The sequence below is a fragment of the Mesoplodon bidens genome (genome assembly GCF_964165515.1).
Source record: "Mesoplodon bidens genome assembly, chromosome: 2".
In the NCBI taxonomy this organism is placed as follows: Eukaryota; Metazoa; Chordata; class Mammalia; order Artiodactyla; family Ziphiidae; genus Mesoplodon; species Mesoplodon bidens.
In genome coordinates, this window is record NC_138177.1 from 169,909,936 (window position 1) to 169,925,780 (window position 15,845).

Sequence of the window (15,845 nt, forward strand, 5' to 3'; positions counted from 1 at the left end):
GCTCCCCTCACATATTATTCAGATACACTAACCATGAAGAGCTCAGCCCTTTCTGAAAGATAATGGAGTTGCTACTTCTTGGTGAAATACCATCCCTTCCCCAGACTGTTATATACCAAATTTGCAGTGTATGTTAGCTGTACCCAATGGAGGCTAAGTTCCAAACCTCAAGAAGCAGGGTCCTTGTATACCAGTTTCTTAGCACTCAGCACCCCAATAACCACTAACAACATCAAAATGCGAGAAGGAAAAAAAGAAAATAGTCCAAACCTAATAATGAAGAAAAAGTATTATTTTATCCATTCTATGAAGGTATTATGAAGATACCAATAAGACACCAATGATTTAACAACAGCTTTTCGGAACCAAAAAAAAAAAAAAGCACCACTACATTAAATGTATACACAAATTTTAAGAGGTATTCTGATTATACTATGAAAATGAGCCCCCCAAAAAAGGAAAAATTCACCTCAGAATAAAGGAAATATTGCAATCATTTCTTAGATTCCACAATCAATCCTCTCTTCCACTTAGAATATATTCCCTCTACTGGCATAAAATCCAACTGAAAGGGAATTCCCTGGCAGTCCAGTGGTTAGAGCCTGGCTCTTTCACTGTTGGGGGCTTGGGTTTGATCCCTGGTCGGGGAACTAAGATCCCACAAGCCACATGGCGCAGCCAAAAAGAAAAAAAAAGAAAATCCAGCTCAAAGGATGCCTATTTCTAAGACCTTCAGTAAAACAAACAGTGATGTACTGGTGTTGTATTAGCCTAGATACTGTAAATTTTGCCATAAGCTAAGTCTCTGCTAAGGCCTGTTTCAAAATAGCACTTTTCCAATCTCTAGATCACACTCCCTGGGCAGTATCACTCACTAAGCCAAAGATAACAGACAAGTTTGTTAAATCAAATAGAAAACAATATTTAAACAGAAAACAATGTTAGCTTCATCCATTTGCCACCCATGTTCATCTGATATGTGTTAGCTTCATCCATTTGCCACCCATGTTCATCTGATATGTGTAAGTCAAATTGAAATATTTAATTAGAAAACGTTAGCTTCAATCAATCCTCTTGTCACCATTGTTCTTCTGACGTGTGGATAATTCATCAACACAACCATGTAACCTGCTTTATTTCATTTATTCATTCTTGAAAACATGTACCCATCCAATGACTTTTTTTTTTTTTTGCGGTACGTGGGCCTCTCACTGTTGTGGCCTCTCCCGCTGCAGAGCACAGGCTCCGGACGCGCAGGCTCAGCGGCCATGGCTCACAGGCCCAGCCGCTGAGCGGCATGTGGGATCCTCCCGGACCGGGGCACGAACCCGTGTCCCCTGCATCGGCAGGCGGGCCCCCAACCACTGCGCCATCAGGGAAGCCCCCAATGACTATTTTTAGAGCCATTTCTTATGTGTCAAACACTGCTCTAGGCCAGGGCTACAGCAATAATCAGGATGGACCTATATGCCACTGTACTAAGAACTAGGGATACACATACACAGTTTCTGCTCCCCTCAGTCTCATAACATGATCCAGGTGTCTCTCCCTGGTATGGTCAACAAGGAATAAGATACACTGGTTAAAACAGCAAAGGTTAGATTTGCCTTTTTCTAACCCATTCCCTACCAGCCCAGCTTACTTCTAGCACAGTATGGAATCAAGTCAAACATGACTCCATATAGAAAACTATCAAAATGAGGCTATACACTGTATCAACCTTATTAACTGAATTAACAGTCCTTAGTTTCTAAGACTCTCATACAGATCAGTATAATGCCCTTAAGGGAAATGAATCATTCTTGTCACCTACAGGAAATGTGTCCCATATTCAGATTCAAAGCACAGAATCTGGAATCTTATAGAAGCAGTTTGAGGTTAACAACCTAGGAGCAGTGGTTCTCAAACTTGGCTGCATAATGTAAATACCTGGAAAGCTTTTAAATAACCCACTGCTCAAGCTCCACTCTACTAAAGCAGCAAAGTTTGAAAACCACTGATACAGAAAACTTGGAGAAAAATGGCTGCTTTCCAACTGATGGATGGATTTGGAAGTATGCTGCCATTTCCTTCCAAATACATGAGCAGTGAGCTTCCAGAACACTTCTTCACTAAGAACTGTTATAAACCCACTTGGTATTAAAGAGGAGTCTGTAGGTTACCTGCCAAACTTAGGGGAGAAGGCACAAACCTGAATGTGAGGGGGAAAAAAATCTCAAACTGAATTCCACAAAACAAAGTACATTAAATCTTTATGCTCTAAATCCTTATCTTGAAATCTGTTAGAAATTGATGTCATTAAGAGTCAAGTTCCCATTCCTAAATATCTAAAAATTAAGAGGCGGAGGGAAAATAACAACCCCCAGGCTGACTTGTAATGGGTTTTTTTGTTTGTTTGTTTAATACATCTGAAAAGAATGCATATACAAAGAATTCAGACATGAGAAAGCATTGGTTCAACACTAATGAAATCTACAAGAAGTAGGATTTGGGGAAAGTGGGGAAGATTACCTAACATTTTTAAGACTTGGAAACTGCAACCAAAATAAGCTGATAAAATCCCTATTAACACTTATGAAGAGTCTTCATAAGACTCTCCCCAGGATTTTTATTAAACTAGAGAGCCTCACCTGGCTGCTCTAGGGTTCCTCATATGCAAAACAGAAATAAGGGGATTCCCCTGACTGGTCCCCATGTTGTTAAATGTTCTCCCCACCCCCACCCTACCCCACCCCACCCCCAGCTTCTTAATGAAGCAGGTCTCCATCCTCATAACTTGAAAGAGGATGTGAATCATCCCATAGACATCTGTCTTCTAGCACCACCCCTCGGATTTCCTCTATATACCAGCTCTCCAGCTGTGTTCTAGGAACACTGTATCATACACTATTAAGCTGCACATCTATGCTAAGCATATTAAGACAATGACTGACAGGGAAAAAACATGTTTTTTAATTACGTACTCCATTTGGTGTATTTCAAAAGGTGCAATACTTTTTTTCATTTATCAGTGAAAGAAGTTAGAAATTAACTTCAAAAAAAATCAGCAAATGGCAAACAAATTTCCTTGAGAGTCACAGTCACATATATAGTGCATCCTAGAAAAGAGGAGGGGCAAGACAGGTTCCACCCACTTTCATGAGTTTCATCAAATACTGGACCTACTCAAGGGTGGAGAGAAAAGGCAACTTTCAAAAAGGAGTATATTATTAAATGAGGCGTTTACTATACTCCTTCCTAAGAGCACCAGGTGGGGAACACATTTTCTAAACTAGATCTAGGAAGTGGAATGTGGAATCAATCTATCCTCCTCCCCTTAAGGGCTGTCCAATGGTTAATGAATTAAAAAAAACATGACTAAATAAAAACAAATCCCACACACACTCTCCCGCCCCCCAAAAAAAAGAAAAGAAAAAAAAATAACTAGATATCCCAGATTACTCGCCAGAGTGGAACCCGGAAACAGCTTCAACAACCAAATTAGTCTGTTACAGAGTCATCACAAGCATGCCTTGCTTTTAAACAAAAAAAAAAATAATAATTTTTTTGGAACAACAAAACAAAAACTAGTACTGATCACTTTTCTGACAATACACAATTACTCAAAATTAACTAGTACTGAGAGGGGGAAGGGGGCCATACCTATGGGCCTTGTCTCACATGAGTGCATGTGGGTAGGTGCAGGGCATTTGTCATTATTGCAAAAACGAATTTTAATTTTTAATCTTTAGTTTGATTTAAACATTGCTTTTAGTATGATGCCGACACCAGCTGTGCAGAAAGGGCTCTGGAGAGACGTTCATAGCAGCACACACCTGCGGCTCTTCTTCGGTTCTGGAGGCTCCAGGGCAGCCAATATTGCTTCGTCAAATACATTCTTTAGGCCTTTCTGAAAAGGGGTAGAAAGAAAAAAATGGGCAGTCTGATATTCAGTATAATACAGTTGAAGATCAAATTTAAAACATTCAAAGCCTCAGGAGTTGGCAAATAATGAAACGTTAAAAACAACCCTGAATCTCAACACAATCATCTCACTTCACCAAGTTCTGTCCAGGCAGGGCACTGGACGGATCCAGCAGTTCAGGAGGAGAGGAGCAGATACTCGTGAGTGAGACAGTGGTCCTTCGAGAAAGCTGTTTGCAGACCAATGTATGTCACAAGAAGCCAACAAGCACATGTCATTTGCTCATTCAGTATGAGTTTTGTAATATGCTGCTGAAACATTTTACATAAAAACAAGTAAGCAGCTCTGCATTCAAATGAAACAGCTGGATATGGAACAGGACTGAGAGGTTGGGCACCGGGCAGTGGCATCCTTATTATATGGAAGGCACAGGCAAAGATGGAGAGAGCGATTACAGTAGCTGCATCAAAGATAGTCACTCTAAACTCCCTTTATCCCATCCATGAGAGCCAAGGGGATTCAAGGAAGCAAAAATGTGGGTACCTGATACATATGTAAAACTAGAGCCAGTCAGTGCAACAGGAATAAAGTTTCATCAGGCATTTATACAAACAATTGTATATTTTTAATTTCAAAATTTGAAGGTAACCATAATTGTATGTTTCCCTCACAACAATAAAATCAGAAGCAGGAAAATATAAAGATGGCAGCTTTACATCTCAACATTAACAAACCTTCAGTCAACTGTTAAAATGGATGCTACTCTTAAAAGATAATGTAACAAATGATCTGATAAAGCAGTAGCAGGTACATCAATTATCTTTCCCACCCAGACTGACAAATACTCCACTACAGCACAGACAGCCAAAGCAACAGCAACACAAAGTTTCACTACACAAAGGAAAACCAGAAAAGAATCCTCCCTTCCCCATTACACTGTACTAGGAGGTCACCCTTTTTCCATAAATTTTGTCATGCAATTACAGTTAACAATTGATCGTTAAGAGTAAAATGATGTTTGTGTTATTTTCTCCATCTAGAACTAAGATCTAGAAGTGTTAAACTCTTCTTATTTTCTCCAAGAGGACATTCTTAATGTCAGACCAAGTTCCCTTTTGCAATAGTAATCCAAACCAAACAGCTCTGAGCATCAGGCAACTCAAGCAGCAGAAAGTTAAACAAGTCCAACTTGACTACTGATCACAAAAAATATTCTATAAGATATTGCATTCTTAATCAAAAACTAATACAGAGGTGGCTCTAAGGTGGTGAGTAAAAAGACGCAGAGGCTTTCAAACAGGATGGTTTTATTCCTTTGTTTTTAAACGATCTTTCTACAGTAGTGGGACAGGAAGCAGCAGCAAAGAGGGGAAGGAGAAAACAGTTTAGAATATACAGCACTTCCTTTTGGGTTGAGTTTCCGGAGGCTCGAGGGCAGCTAGGATAGCCTCATCAAACACATTCTTCAGACCTCTCTACAAGACAGAGGGGAGGAGAGAGAATAGCAGCCAGGTTAGAGGATTAGAAAGACCAGCAGATACAACAGCAGTCTGGATTAAATGGGCTGAATTCACAGAAGCAGTGTGCGTTAAGAAAAATAACTGCCAGAAAGCTAGATCTTAAGCCTGTTATCAAGACAGTAAATAACAGAACAAACTTCTTACCTCAAAACAGGTTAACTGAGCAAGAAAACAATTTTTGTGAAAATGCCATATGTTGACTTCTATAACAATCACACTTTGAAATCTAAATTACAACATTTTAATGAAACTAATGCCAGAGGAGAGGGATGGATATGAAAGCACAAGATACATGCAGCGAATAATTAGGCCTTACTTCCCTAGTACTTCCAATGATAAGAATGGCACACATATTTTGGAACTGCACCTATTACAATTTCAGGCTTCTGTGAATCCATCCCCTGAATAACTGAAGGACACAAATAGCAGGCTAACAGGCATGCTACATGTTTCTAGATTCAATGACATATCTGGATGGGATTAATCAGGATTTCAGAGTAAACCAGTTTCCCAGAACAAAAGGTTCAGACACTTAGAAAAAGTGTTAATTGTTCAGCAGTACCAACTGGGAGAAATTTAAACAACAGACTCTAGAAACAGCATACACCTCAGTTATTCAGTAATGTTATTAGAGCAAGTAACCACCACCCAATAGGAAAACAAAGAACGGGGTCCTAGAATTGAGTTTTAGCAAGCAGTCCAGTGCTTTTAGATGTCCGCATGGGTATCAGAGCATAAAGCATGGAGTGAAAAACAAAGAATATTCTCAGATCTATAGGGATTAAGATGCAGAAATACACTTACACCTCAGCCAGAACTCCAGCATGACAGTGCGACTCAGTAGTACTGGTACCAGGTCTACAGACTCACCTAAACTCACCTAAATCTGAAGCCACAGATTTACCTCCCCAAAAAGTTCCACACGTTCTTTAGGTCAGTTGGATCCCAAGTAAAACCTTCCCCCAAAGCCCCAGAGCACGGCTGCGATAACGAGAGCCAGGCCCAGACTACCCCAGCCACCCCCACCTTGCCCTCCCCCCACCACAGAAGCCTCGAGAACTGGCATTCACACATTCCACTAGGGACAAAATAAATGAGAAATAACAGTAAGCACTTGGAAAGAGGCAAAGAGGTTAAAAAGTTTCCTTCCGTCTGTGTCTGTTACAAAGTAGAAATGATGAAAGTTAAAGTTCCTCTGAAATTCTTTCTACACATCTAGGTGCAAACTCCGGCTGTCAAACATAAAAGGAAGGAGGGAAGATAGAATGAGAAATAAATTTTATAAGGGAAAAAAGAGGAGGATGACAATCAGAAACTAGGGCATGCCTTAATAAGAAGCAAATACTTTCTTGCTTATTGACAAAGATCAATTAATCCCCTACAATACAAAACTAACCCCTGCTTTAATCACACTATCTGATTATATTAAGAGCTCAATTTTAAAGGAGCCAACAAACAGAATCTGGAATCCTAAAAAATTCTAGCTCCCAAACAGTACCCAGGGACCCCATTTTCTATCTTCTCTTTTGATTTCTCCGAACTTCCAAATCTGGTAAGAAAAATGTAGTTGCTAAGACCTTTTCAAATTTCTGTTCTCTGGAAAGTGACTATATAAACCTGTTCATACTGTAAAAAACTTTATATGGAAGCATCCAATTCTCTAAAATAAGCTTCACTACAGGCCTAAAATTGGGTCCACATGGCCTACTTGCCTCCATTTCCCCCAAAAGCAACCCATATTTAGAGAATGGGGATATGCAACAGTTATCTGACTCAAATGTTCCACACACATCCTTCTTCAATACACACACACACACACACACACACACACACTTTTCTGGGGATGGTATCAAAACACAAAAGCATCAGGCATTTAAAAAAATCTCAGTTAGTGCTACATGTGAGAAGATGTAAAATCTTCTCAACTTTTAGATATCTGAAATAGCAATACAACAGAACTAAAACTGCCATGGAAAACTGGGTTTGGGAGAAGAAATTAGGCCGTTAAGTCATGCTGTGAAATATCCAGCTAAGAACAAAAATTTTATCTTTACACATCCAACCCAGGGCTAAACTGGAGATTATTAAATTATGTCTACACACTACATACTAAATACCTAGTACATGTATAATATGTAACTATATATGCTATTTACCTTAGTATACATATCATCAAGAACCCAAGTGTTGGGGCTTCCCTGGTGGCGCAGTGGTTGAGAGTCCGCCTGCAGATGCGGGGGACACGGGTTCGTGCCCCGGTCTGGGAGGATCCCACATGCCGCGGAGCGGCTAGGCCCGTGAGCCATGGCCGCTGAGCCTGCACGTCCGGAGCCTGCGCTCCGCAAGGGGAGAGGCCACAACAGTGAGAGGCCCGCATAACGCAAAAAAAAAAGAACCCAAGTGTTTTTTTTCAAACTTAATAAAAAAGAAAAATTACCTGAAAAAGTAGCATGAGAAATGTGAATTTCATGTAATTGTAAGAAATCTCCACCCTTCAGTCTTGCCTTATTTTAATTAGGCGTGTTTGCTCATTGTTCAAATGTCAATGTAGAATAAAAGAGTTCTGTGCTAATCATTTACATAATATTTTCCTTTGGTCCCCAAAACAGTACTCAGAGGGGAGAACTGGTTGGCGATACCATGAAGGTAGAGAAAATGAAATCACACAGGTCAGTTATAACTCTCACTCTAAATACCCTAACACTGCTCCCTGTCCTCAGAATCTGAAGTTTCCCATCAAACTATGAGAAGAGTTCCAATTAAATCGTTCAGAAAGAAGAGAGGACTGCATAAAGAAGGAACATCTCCAAAAACATAAGAATAGAGACACTATATAAAGGCATGCTTGAGAAATGGCTTAGGTAGCTTTCTCTGACATGAAAGTCTCAAAGATTACAACCAATTCCCTATCCCAGTTGAATTACCCCAGAAACAGTATAGCATCAATTATCAGTACTGATAAAAAAAATCAGATTTATTTAGATGAAATTTTAAGTTGGGGGGGAGGGAGGGGAATCATTCACAGACTCTTGTAAATTTGTGCTAATCTGGACCTTTCCGTTAATTTTTGTTTTTAACACAATCCCTGACCACTACAAATGATTCAGTAAAATGTGGGAGCTCACCAACACAAGAGCTTTATTTAGAGACTAATAATTTTCTCCATAAAAACAGAGACCTCTAACAAAAGAATATATACTGTGAAGCTGGTCACAGTCTTCCTGGGCAGCTTTCTTGAGCACTGCAGACCGCTGTCAGAAATAAGCCCTGAACCCTAATGCTGCTCAAAACCACTCCACTGTAAATAAACGTGGGGTTCCACACAGTCCTCACCTGTGTAAGTGCAGAACACTCCACATACTTGACAGCCTTCAGGTCACGGGCCAGTTTTTCAGCAGTCTCTGGGGTGATAGGCTTCTGTTTATTCTTGGCAAGTTTCTCAATAGTAGAGGGGTCATCTCTGAGATCAATCTGGGTCCCAACAAGCAAGAAAGGAGTCTTTGGACAGTGGTGAGTTATCTCAGGCACCCACTAGAGAAAAGATATTTTTAAAAATACACCTGCATTAATCCACAAGCCTCCAAAGCTACTTACAATCAACAGAAGTTCTATGACAACCTTTTTTTCAGGGCAAGAATATCTGATTAACTCACCTTTTCTTTCACATTTTCGAATGAGGATGGAGAGACCACTGAAAAACAGACTAGAAATACATCTGTTTGTGGATAACTCAGCGGTCGTAATCTGTCATAATCCTCTTGCCCTAAGGGGAAAAAAAACTGGAGAAATCAGCAACCGAATCTGGGTGCCCTCATAGCATTAAAATCACAAATCAGTCAACAGATTAAGCATGCAGCTAACAGCACACTTATCATTAATAAGAAGGCAACTTATTTAACAAAATATATGGCTTTGTAACAGAATATTTGAGCAATATTCTCACTCAGCTAATTCTAGTTAAGAGGTACAAACTATCAGTTATAAAATAAATAAGTCACAGGGATGTAATGTACAGCACAGGAAATACAGTCAATAATATTACAATAACTTTGTATGATGTGTAATATATAAAAATATCAAATAACTATGTTATACACCTGTAACTAATATCATATTGTAAGTCAACTACACATCAGTAAAGAAAAACAAAACCAAAAACCAAAAAAAAATTTCAGGTCCTTAGAACAGCAATGAATTTGTTATGTATTAATTATTTGCTTTGTTACTGATTTGTAGTTTTCAATCTTTGTGTCTACTAGCAACCAAACGATAATGTAACAAAAATAAACTGTTGCTACAGAAATAATTAATAATCAAATCTACTCAGATCTGATTAAGAAACAATCACAGTTGGGCTTCCCTGGTGGCACAGTGGTTGGGGGTCCGCCTGCCGATGCAGGGGACATGGGTTCGTGCCCCGGGAGGATCCCATGTGCCACGGAGCAGCTGGGCCTGTGAGCCATGGCCGCTGGGCCTGCGCGTCGGGAGCCTGTGCTCCGCAGCGGGAGAGGCCACAGCAGTGAGAGGCCTGTGTACTGCAAAAAAAAAAAAAAGAAAAGAAAAGAACCAATCACAGTGAAACTATCTAAGGGAAGAAAAATCTCAATGAAACCCAGCTGACAAAATCCACTGCCCATGACTACCAAAGCAGGTTCACATGTTTAGTTAATGTGTACATGTAAGACCAGTACCTGAAACTGAAAACACATAGAAAAAAATTCAACAAGAATCAATGGATGCTAAATCAATATGGAGGAAACTCTGGTGAAAAGGAGAATATTTGTATGGTCTTAAAGATTATTAATAAACCACAAGGGGAAGAACATAACTACATTGTGAAGAAACAACATCACCTTGACTGAGTGATCAAGATTGTCATCACCAATGAGTGGCAGATGAGTATCATATGCCTCTACATTTATATCTTGAGAAAGACATCACTAAGGTAGTATTCCAACCGAAATAGCATAACTTGTATCTAATCATGAGGAAAGAGACCAAACCCAAAATGAAGAACATTTTTATAAGGGGAGGAGGGAGAGAGGATTCCTGGGCCAGTATTCAATAAAAACATCATGAAAGACCAAAAAAAAAAGGGGGGGGGGCAGGAGGGCTGAAGAACTGATCCAAATTACAAGAAACTAAAGAGACATGACAATTAAATGCAGTACATGGTCCTATACTAAAAGCAGAAAAAACTGGACTTGGATCAACTGATAAAACTGGAATATAGATGTTAGATTAGAGTATGGTATCAATGCTAAATTACCTTAAGTTGATTACCATTATACAAAAATGTCTCTGTTCTTAGGAAATACATACTTATTCAAGGCTAAATGGCAACTTACTCTCAAATAGTTCGGGGGAAAAATTATGTATAAATATGTTGAAAGAAAAAAATACAGCAAATAAGGAAAAAAATTAACAACTGGTAAATTTGGTTAAAGGATGTATGTGGGCTCCTGATACTATTTTTGCAACCGTTCTGTAGGTTTGAAATTATTTCCAGATAAAAAGTGTTTTAAAATATCCATACACATTTCCAAAACTGTGAAGGGAAGGGAAGAGTCACAGAGGAAGGATTTATCAGTCCAATTTCAAAACTGAGCTACAACAATCCTATGTATTAAAAGAATAGCCCTAAAAAACAAACAAACAAACAGAAAAAAAGAAAAAGGGAATTCCCTGGTGGTCCAGTGGTTGGGACTCTGCACTTTCACTGCAGAGGGAACAGGTTCAATCCCTGGTAAGGGAACTAGGATCCCGCATGCCGCACAGCCAAAAAAAAACAAAAAACAAAAACAAAAAACAAACAAATACAAGAATAGGTAAGTACTTAATGACACTGAACCGTATGCTAAAAATGGTTAAAATGGTAAATTTTGTGTTACATTATTTTACCACAATAAAAAATAACTTTAAGGGGAAAAAAGGAAGGTTAAATATTTTGTATGCCAGTGATTTTTTGGTTTTGTTTTGTTTTTGCCAGCACTGAGAGAGAATACAAGAATTCAGGGTAGCTATCAAAACATGATTAAAGATGTCACTCTTACTGCCACTTAAATAACACATCATAAGTAGACAATAAAGGTATTGTCAGGATAATACTCTATGGAAAGTGAATAAAGGTTGAAGGAGAAGTCAAAATAGCAGATATTACAAAACAATAAAACTACCATCAGTAGCTCTAGCATTTACTGAATACTTACTATAGCAATATGCTAGGGTTAGAATCAAAGGAATTCAAAGGTACGCACTAAGATGTGTAACTCTCACTTCTTAAATTATTAATATAATGTACAACTGTAGACATAGAAGGGATTTGGAAAGGAAAGAATGGGGAAAACAAAATCAGCCAAACTCTAACAATTGTCTCAAACTGCCTGAGCTCTAACACGAGCTGGAGCTTTGAGGCATCACAACCAAAGCTCCCATAAAACAACAAAACAAAAAGTAAATGTAGAAAATAAGACAACAAAACAGTTAACCAAGCTGTGTGAAAAGTACAGACGTTCACACACCTTTTCTTAGCCCTAGACCCTATTCAAATGGAATATATTTCACAAAAATTAAGTCTGGCATACTAGAAAAGGCTTCATTTTTAGTCATTCAGCCCCTGCATCAAAAACAGATCCAAGTCTGTATTCCTGAGCACCACTAGGGGCATCTAAATAAATGCCCAATGTTTTACATGCAACCAACCTTCTATTCAGATGGACTGGTGACAGAAAACAAATACAGCCATTCTTTTTTAACACTAGATCCAAAGCAGTACTGGTCTGTCCATATACTTGCAATGAACAAGGCCTCAAAGCTATACATCTTTTCCTTTCCCAAGGAGAAAAAAACTAAAATTGTTCAATAAACAAAAAGTAGGCTACCTTACATCTCCATCTGCTATAAGTGCCACATTTAAGAAAACAGAATGAGTACGATCCCTTACATGAGCAAGATTCTTCAATATCCAAGCATAATTTATCCAGCTAAAATCTATCCTCTAAGTATGAGGCGGCACTATCATTTAACATACTTTAAGGTACACAACATGATCAAGAAAACTTCACTCTACTGTGTACGACAGGTTTTGACTACAAGTCTTAAATTATATCTACTCTAACAGTACACCAGCTCATCACTTAACTTCTAATACTTGACAAAAAGCAATGATACATCTCATGAGTTGCTGGTTTTTTTCCTTCCTCACAATCTCATATTCAGAATTTGAATTCAAGAGGAACTAAGTCAGTTTGAACTGAGGGCTCTGGTCCATATGAAAAATCTGAAATGGTCTCATGGTATGAAAAGTAAGAATACTGCTAAAAAACAACACTTTCAGAGAATTCCAGTAGGACATTATAAACCCAAGAAGACAAATTAAACATTTCACAGAATTTACCACTACAAATTAAAACCTAAACATTTTTTCTACAACCAAGTACTCAAAATTTAATGGCACTTAGTGATCCCTGCTTCCTCTGTGCTACGGAACTTACTCCTAAATAATTCCATACCTTTTATATCATAAAAGAAAAAGAAAAAAATCCAAAAATAAATGGGGACACTCTGGAACCTGAGATTCCTACCATTATATGTATAACATCTGTAAAAATCTATACTATTGCATGTTAATGCAGAATTTACTGAAATTCAAATCTTAGTCGTACCGCCTTTGGAAGGTTCTACAGTAGCACTAAACTAGAGACCAAAGCAGCTATAAATATCTCTATGGAGAGCGCTGTCATTCCTGATAATGTAATTGATCAGTAACTGCAGAAGGTTGCCAGATACTAGAAAACACCTCAATGAAAGGAGTTTATTTTTCAAAAACAAAACAAACAAAAAACAGAATCAGCTAAACCAGGTCAAAGTGCACCACTACGACTTGTTCTGAATATTCTTCTTCTGCTAAGGAAGAGAATGATATTAGCTGTACACCAAACACATTCCAGTCCCTGTGCTGGGGTTTTTTTAATAGTGAAGTGTGTGAATCATAAATACACAGCTCCTGAGTTTTTACATACGTATACACTTTATTAAACTATCACTGAATCTTCACAACACCTCTCAAAGGAAAATATTTTAAACATTTTATATATCAAGGTAATTAAGCCCCACACAGTTAAGCAACTCGTCAACTATCTAGCTAACTGCTCTATCTAGCATCAAAGTCCAACCTTTCTCTTATTTATTACCACGGTAAGTCCAGAATGATTGACTGTGACAATGATTAAAATGTAAAAATGAAGCTAGCTTTTGAAAATTGAACCTAAGAAAACAATTAAGACTATATATAAATAAAATAAATGAGAATGGGGAAAAACAAATTTAATGTAAACATAAATGAACCCAACTGTATTCCAAATAACACAGCCACACTTTGGGGGGTGGGGGATAACAAGTCCAAGTAACTTTTGAACAAGGAACTTTGTATGCGATTAGACCAAAGAAAAAAATTACTGCAAACAAATCTTGAACTCTTCTTACATATTTGTTTTTCACAGTGGTATGGTATTGCAATTCTGAAACTATTTTGTGTGTATTGCAGGACTGAAAACAGGTACATCTTTTGGGGAAACTAGCTTCTAACTATATATAAGAAATGGAGATGAAAAATATGGAATTGGTGAGGGCAAAGAAGACTGCCTGAGTTGGACTAAATTGGAGGTATCAACAAAAACTCATTATCCAGAATAAACGTGTTAATATTTTCTTCCCTAGTTGAATGAATGATATTCAGGACAAGTCACTGTGGTGCAGAACAAGTCACTAGCATGTTACAACTGTTTTGCTGTCTTATCTCTGTCCACACCTCTGTAGCAATGAGCATATCTAGCACCTAGATTCCCATTTTGCAACAACTGTAGGAAAAACTGATTCAGGCAAGAATTGTCAATGGTTATTAAATCTAGAGGGGGTGCTATTTAATGACAACAAAATATTTACACCATTTTAATGTATGTCCTCACAAATTAATTATTAATTATAAAAGGAAAAATTCTAAACATATAGTAGGAAAACTGGACAACACCTTAATCAAGTGATCAAAATTACTTTTACCAAAAGGTGATACTCTGAGATGGACGTAACATTACTGATCTGGTATTCTAACCAAATATGCAATATCCTGAATCTACTCATGAGGAAATGGACAACCTCAAACTGAGAAACATTCTGTAAAATAAGTGGCCTGTTTCCTTAAAAAAATGTCAATACCATAAAAGGCTGAGGTTCCATACTAAAGGATACTAACCAAAGAGAGTGACAACTACATGCAGTGTGTGATCCTAGGTCAGAACCTATACAAGAAAAATTGCTCTAAGGGACAATATTAGGACAACTGACAAAATTAGAGAGTTGACTACAGGTTAAAGTTTAAAATGTTATATATAATGTCAAATTTCCTAAATTTGATAAGTGCACTGTAAGAGAATATCCTTGCTCTTAAGAAGTATACAGTGAAGCATTAAGAAACAAAAGGGCATGATGTATGCAACCTAACTCTCTAATGGCGTAGAAATAAAAACAATATGCATATAGAGCTGGAGAATGTCACAAAAGGTTAAGAATTGGTGAACCTGGTAAGGAGTTCTTTGTATTAGCAACTTTTCTGTAAGCCTGAAGTTAAATCAAGACAAAAAGTGACAAAAAAGAATGTGTGTCCAAATACTAAAATGTTTCGGTAGTAAAGATCATAATATGAAAGAAAATTGCAAACAGACCCCTATATTAATAACAAAAGAAGTTAAACAAATTGTGGTGTGAACTGCCACACAATGGACTACTGTGTAACCATGAAGACTATGACACACAAGTACAACACTGAGAGGTATCACCATGCTTTTCTTTTGAGAGATAAAGTCAGGTACAGAGAGAAGAATATCCTTTTTTTTCCTATGTATAAATACAATGAATGTATAGGAAGAGCTCTGTTTAGGACACACACTAAGATATGATTGTCTCTGGATATACAGATGCTTTTTCATTTTCTCCTTTTGCTTATCTATATTTTGATTTTCCTGTAATAAGCAAAACCTGTGATCTCTATAATAAAGAATAAATTTTGACAGAGAAAGGAATTGGTGGTGGAATTGGAATTATTCAATATGAAAAAGAGCCTATGATAAACATATTGTGAAAAAAGCTAAGTATAGAACTATATACACAATAGTAAAACATGTGCAAAAAAATAAATAAATAACTGTGGAAACTCATTAAACAAGAATTTGGGGGACTTCCCTTGTGGTCCAGAGGCTAAGACTCTGCGCTCCCAATGCAGGGGGCCCGGGTTTGATCCCTGGTCAGGGAACTAGATCCCACATGCTGCAACTAAGAGTTCGCATGCCTCAACTAAAAAGACCCCGCGAGTCACAACTAAGACCCAGCGCAGCCAAATAAATTTAAAAATATTAAAAAAAAGAATT

General features: G+C 37.9%; 1 protein-coding gene across 3 annotated transcripts in view; it reads right to left on the bottom strand.

Moving 5' to 3' along the window:
- Positions 1–2,368: 2,368 nt before the first annotated feature.
- Positions 2,369–15,845, bottom strand: part of CDC42 (cell division cycle 42) — a 46,084-nt gene continuing 32,607 nt past the window's right edge. For 2 of the 3 annotated variants that reach the window (XM_081224782.1, XM_081224783.1), the window contains exons 4-6: positions 9,078–9,187; positions 8,758–8,955; positions 2,369–3,889 (exon numbers count right to left, since the gene is read on the bottom strand). In XM_081224782.1, the coding sequence (XP_081080908.1) occupies positions 3,800–3,889; positions 8,758–8,955; positions 9,078–9,187 (398 nt within the window). In that variant the 3' untranslated portion in view covers positions 2,369–3,799. Of the gene's footprint in view, positions 3,890–5,194; positions 5,380–8,757; positions 8,956–9,077; positions 9,188–15,845 lie in introns of those variants that run through there. The other variant, XM_081224784.1, reaches the window with a different exon arrangement.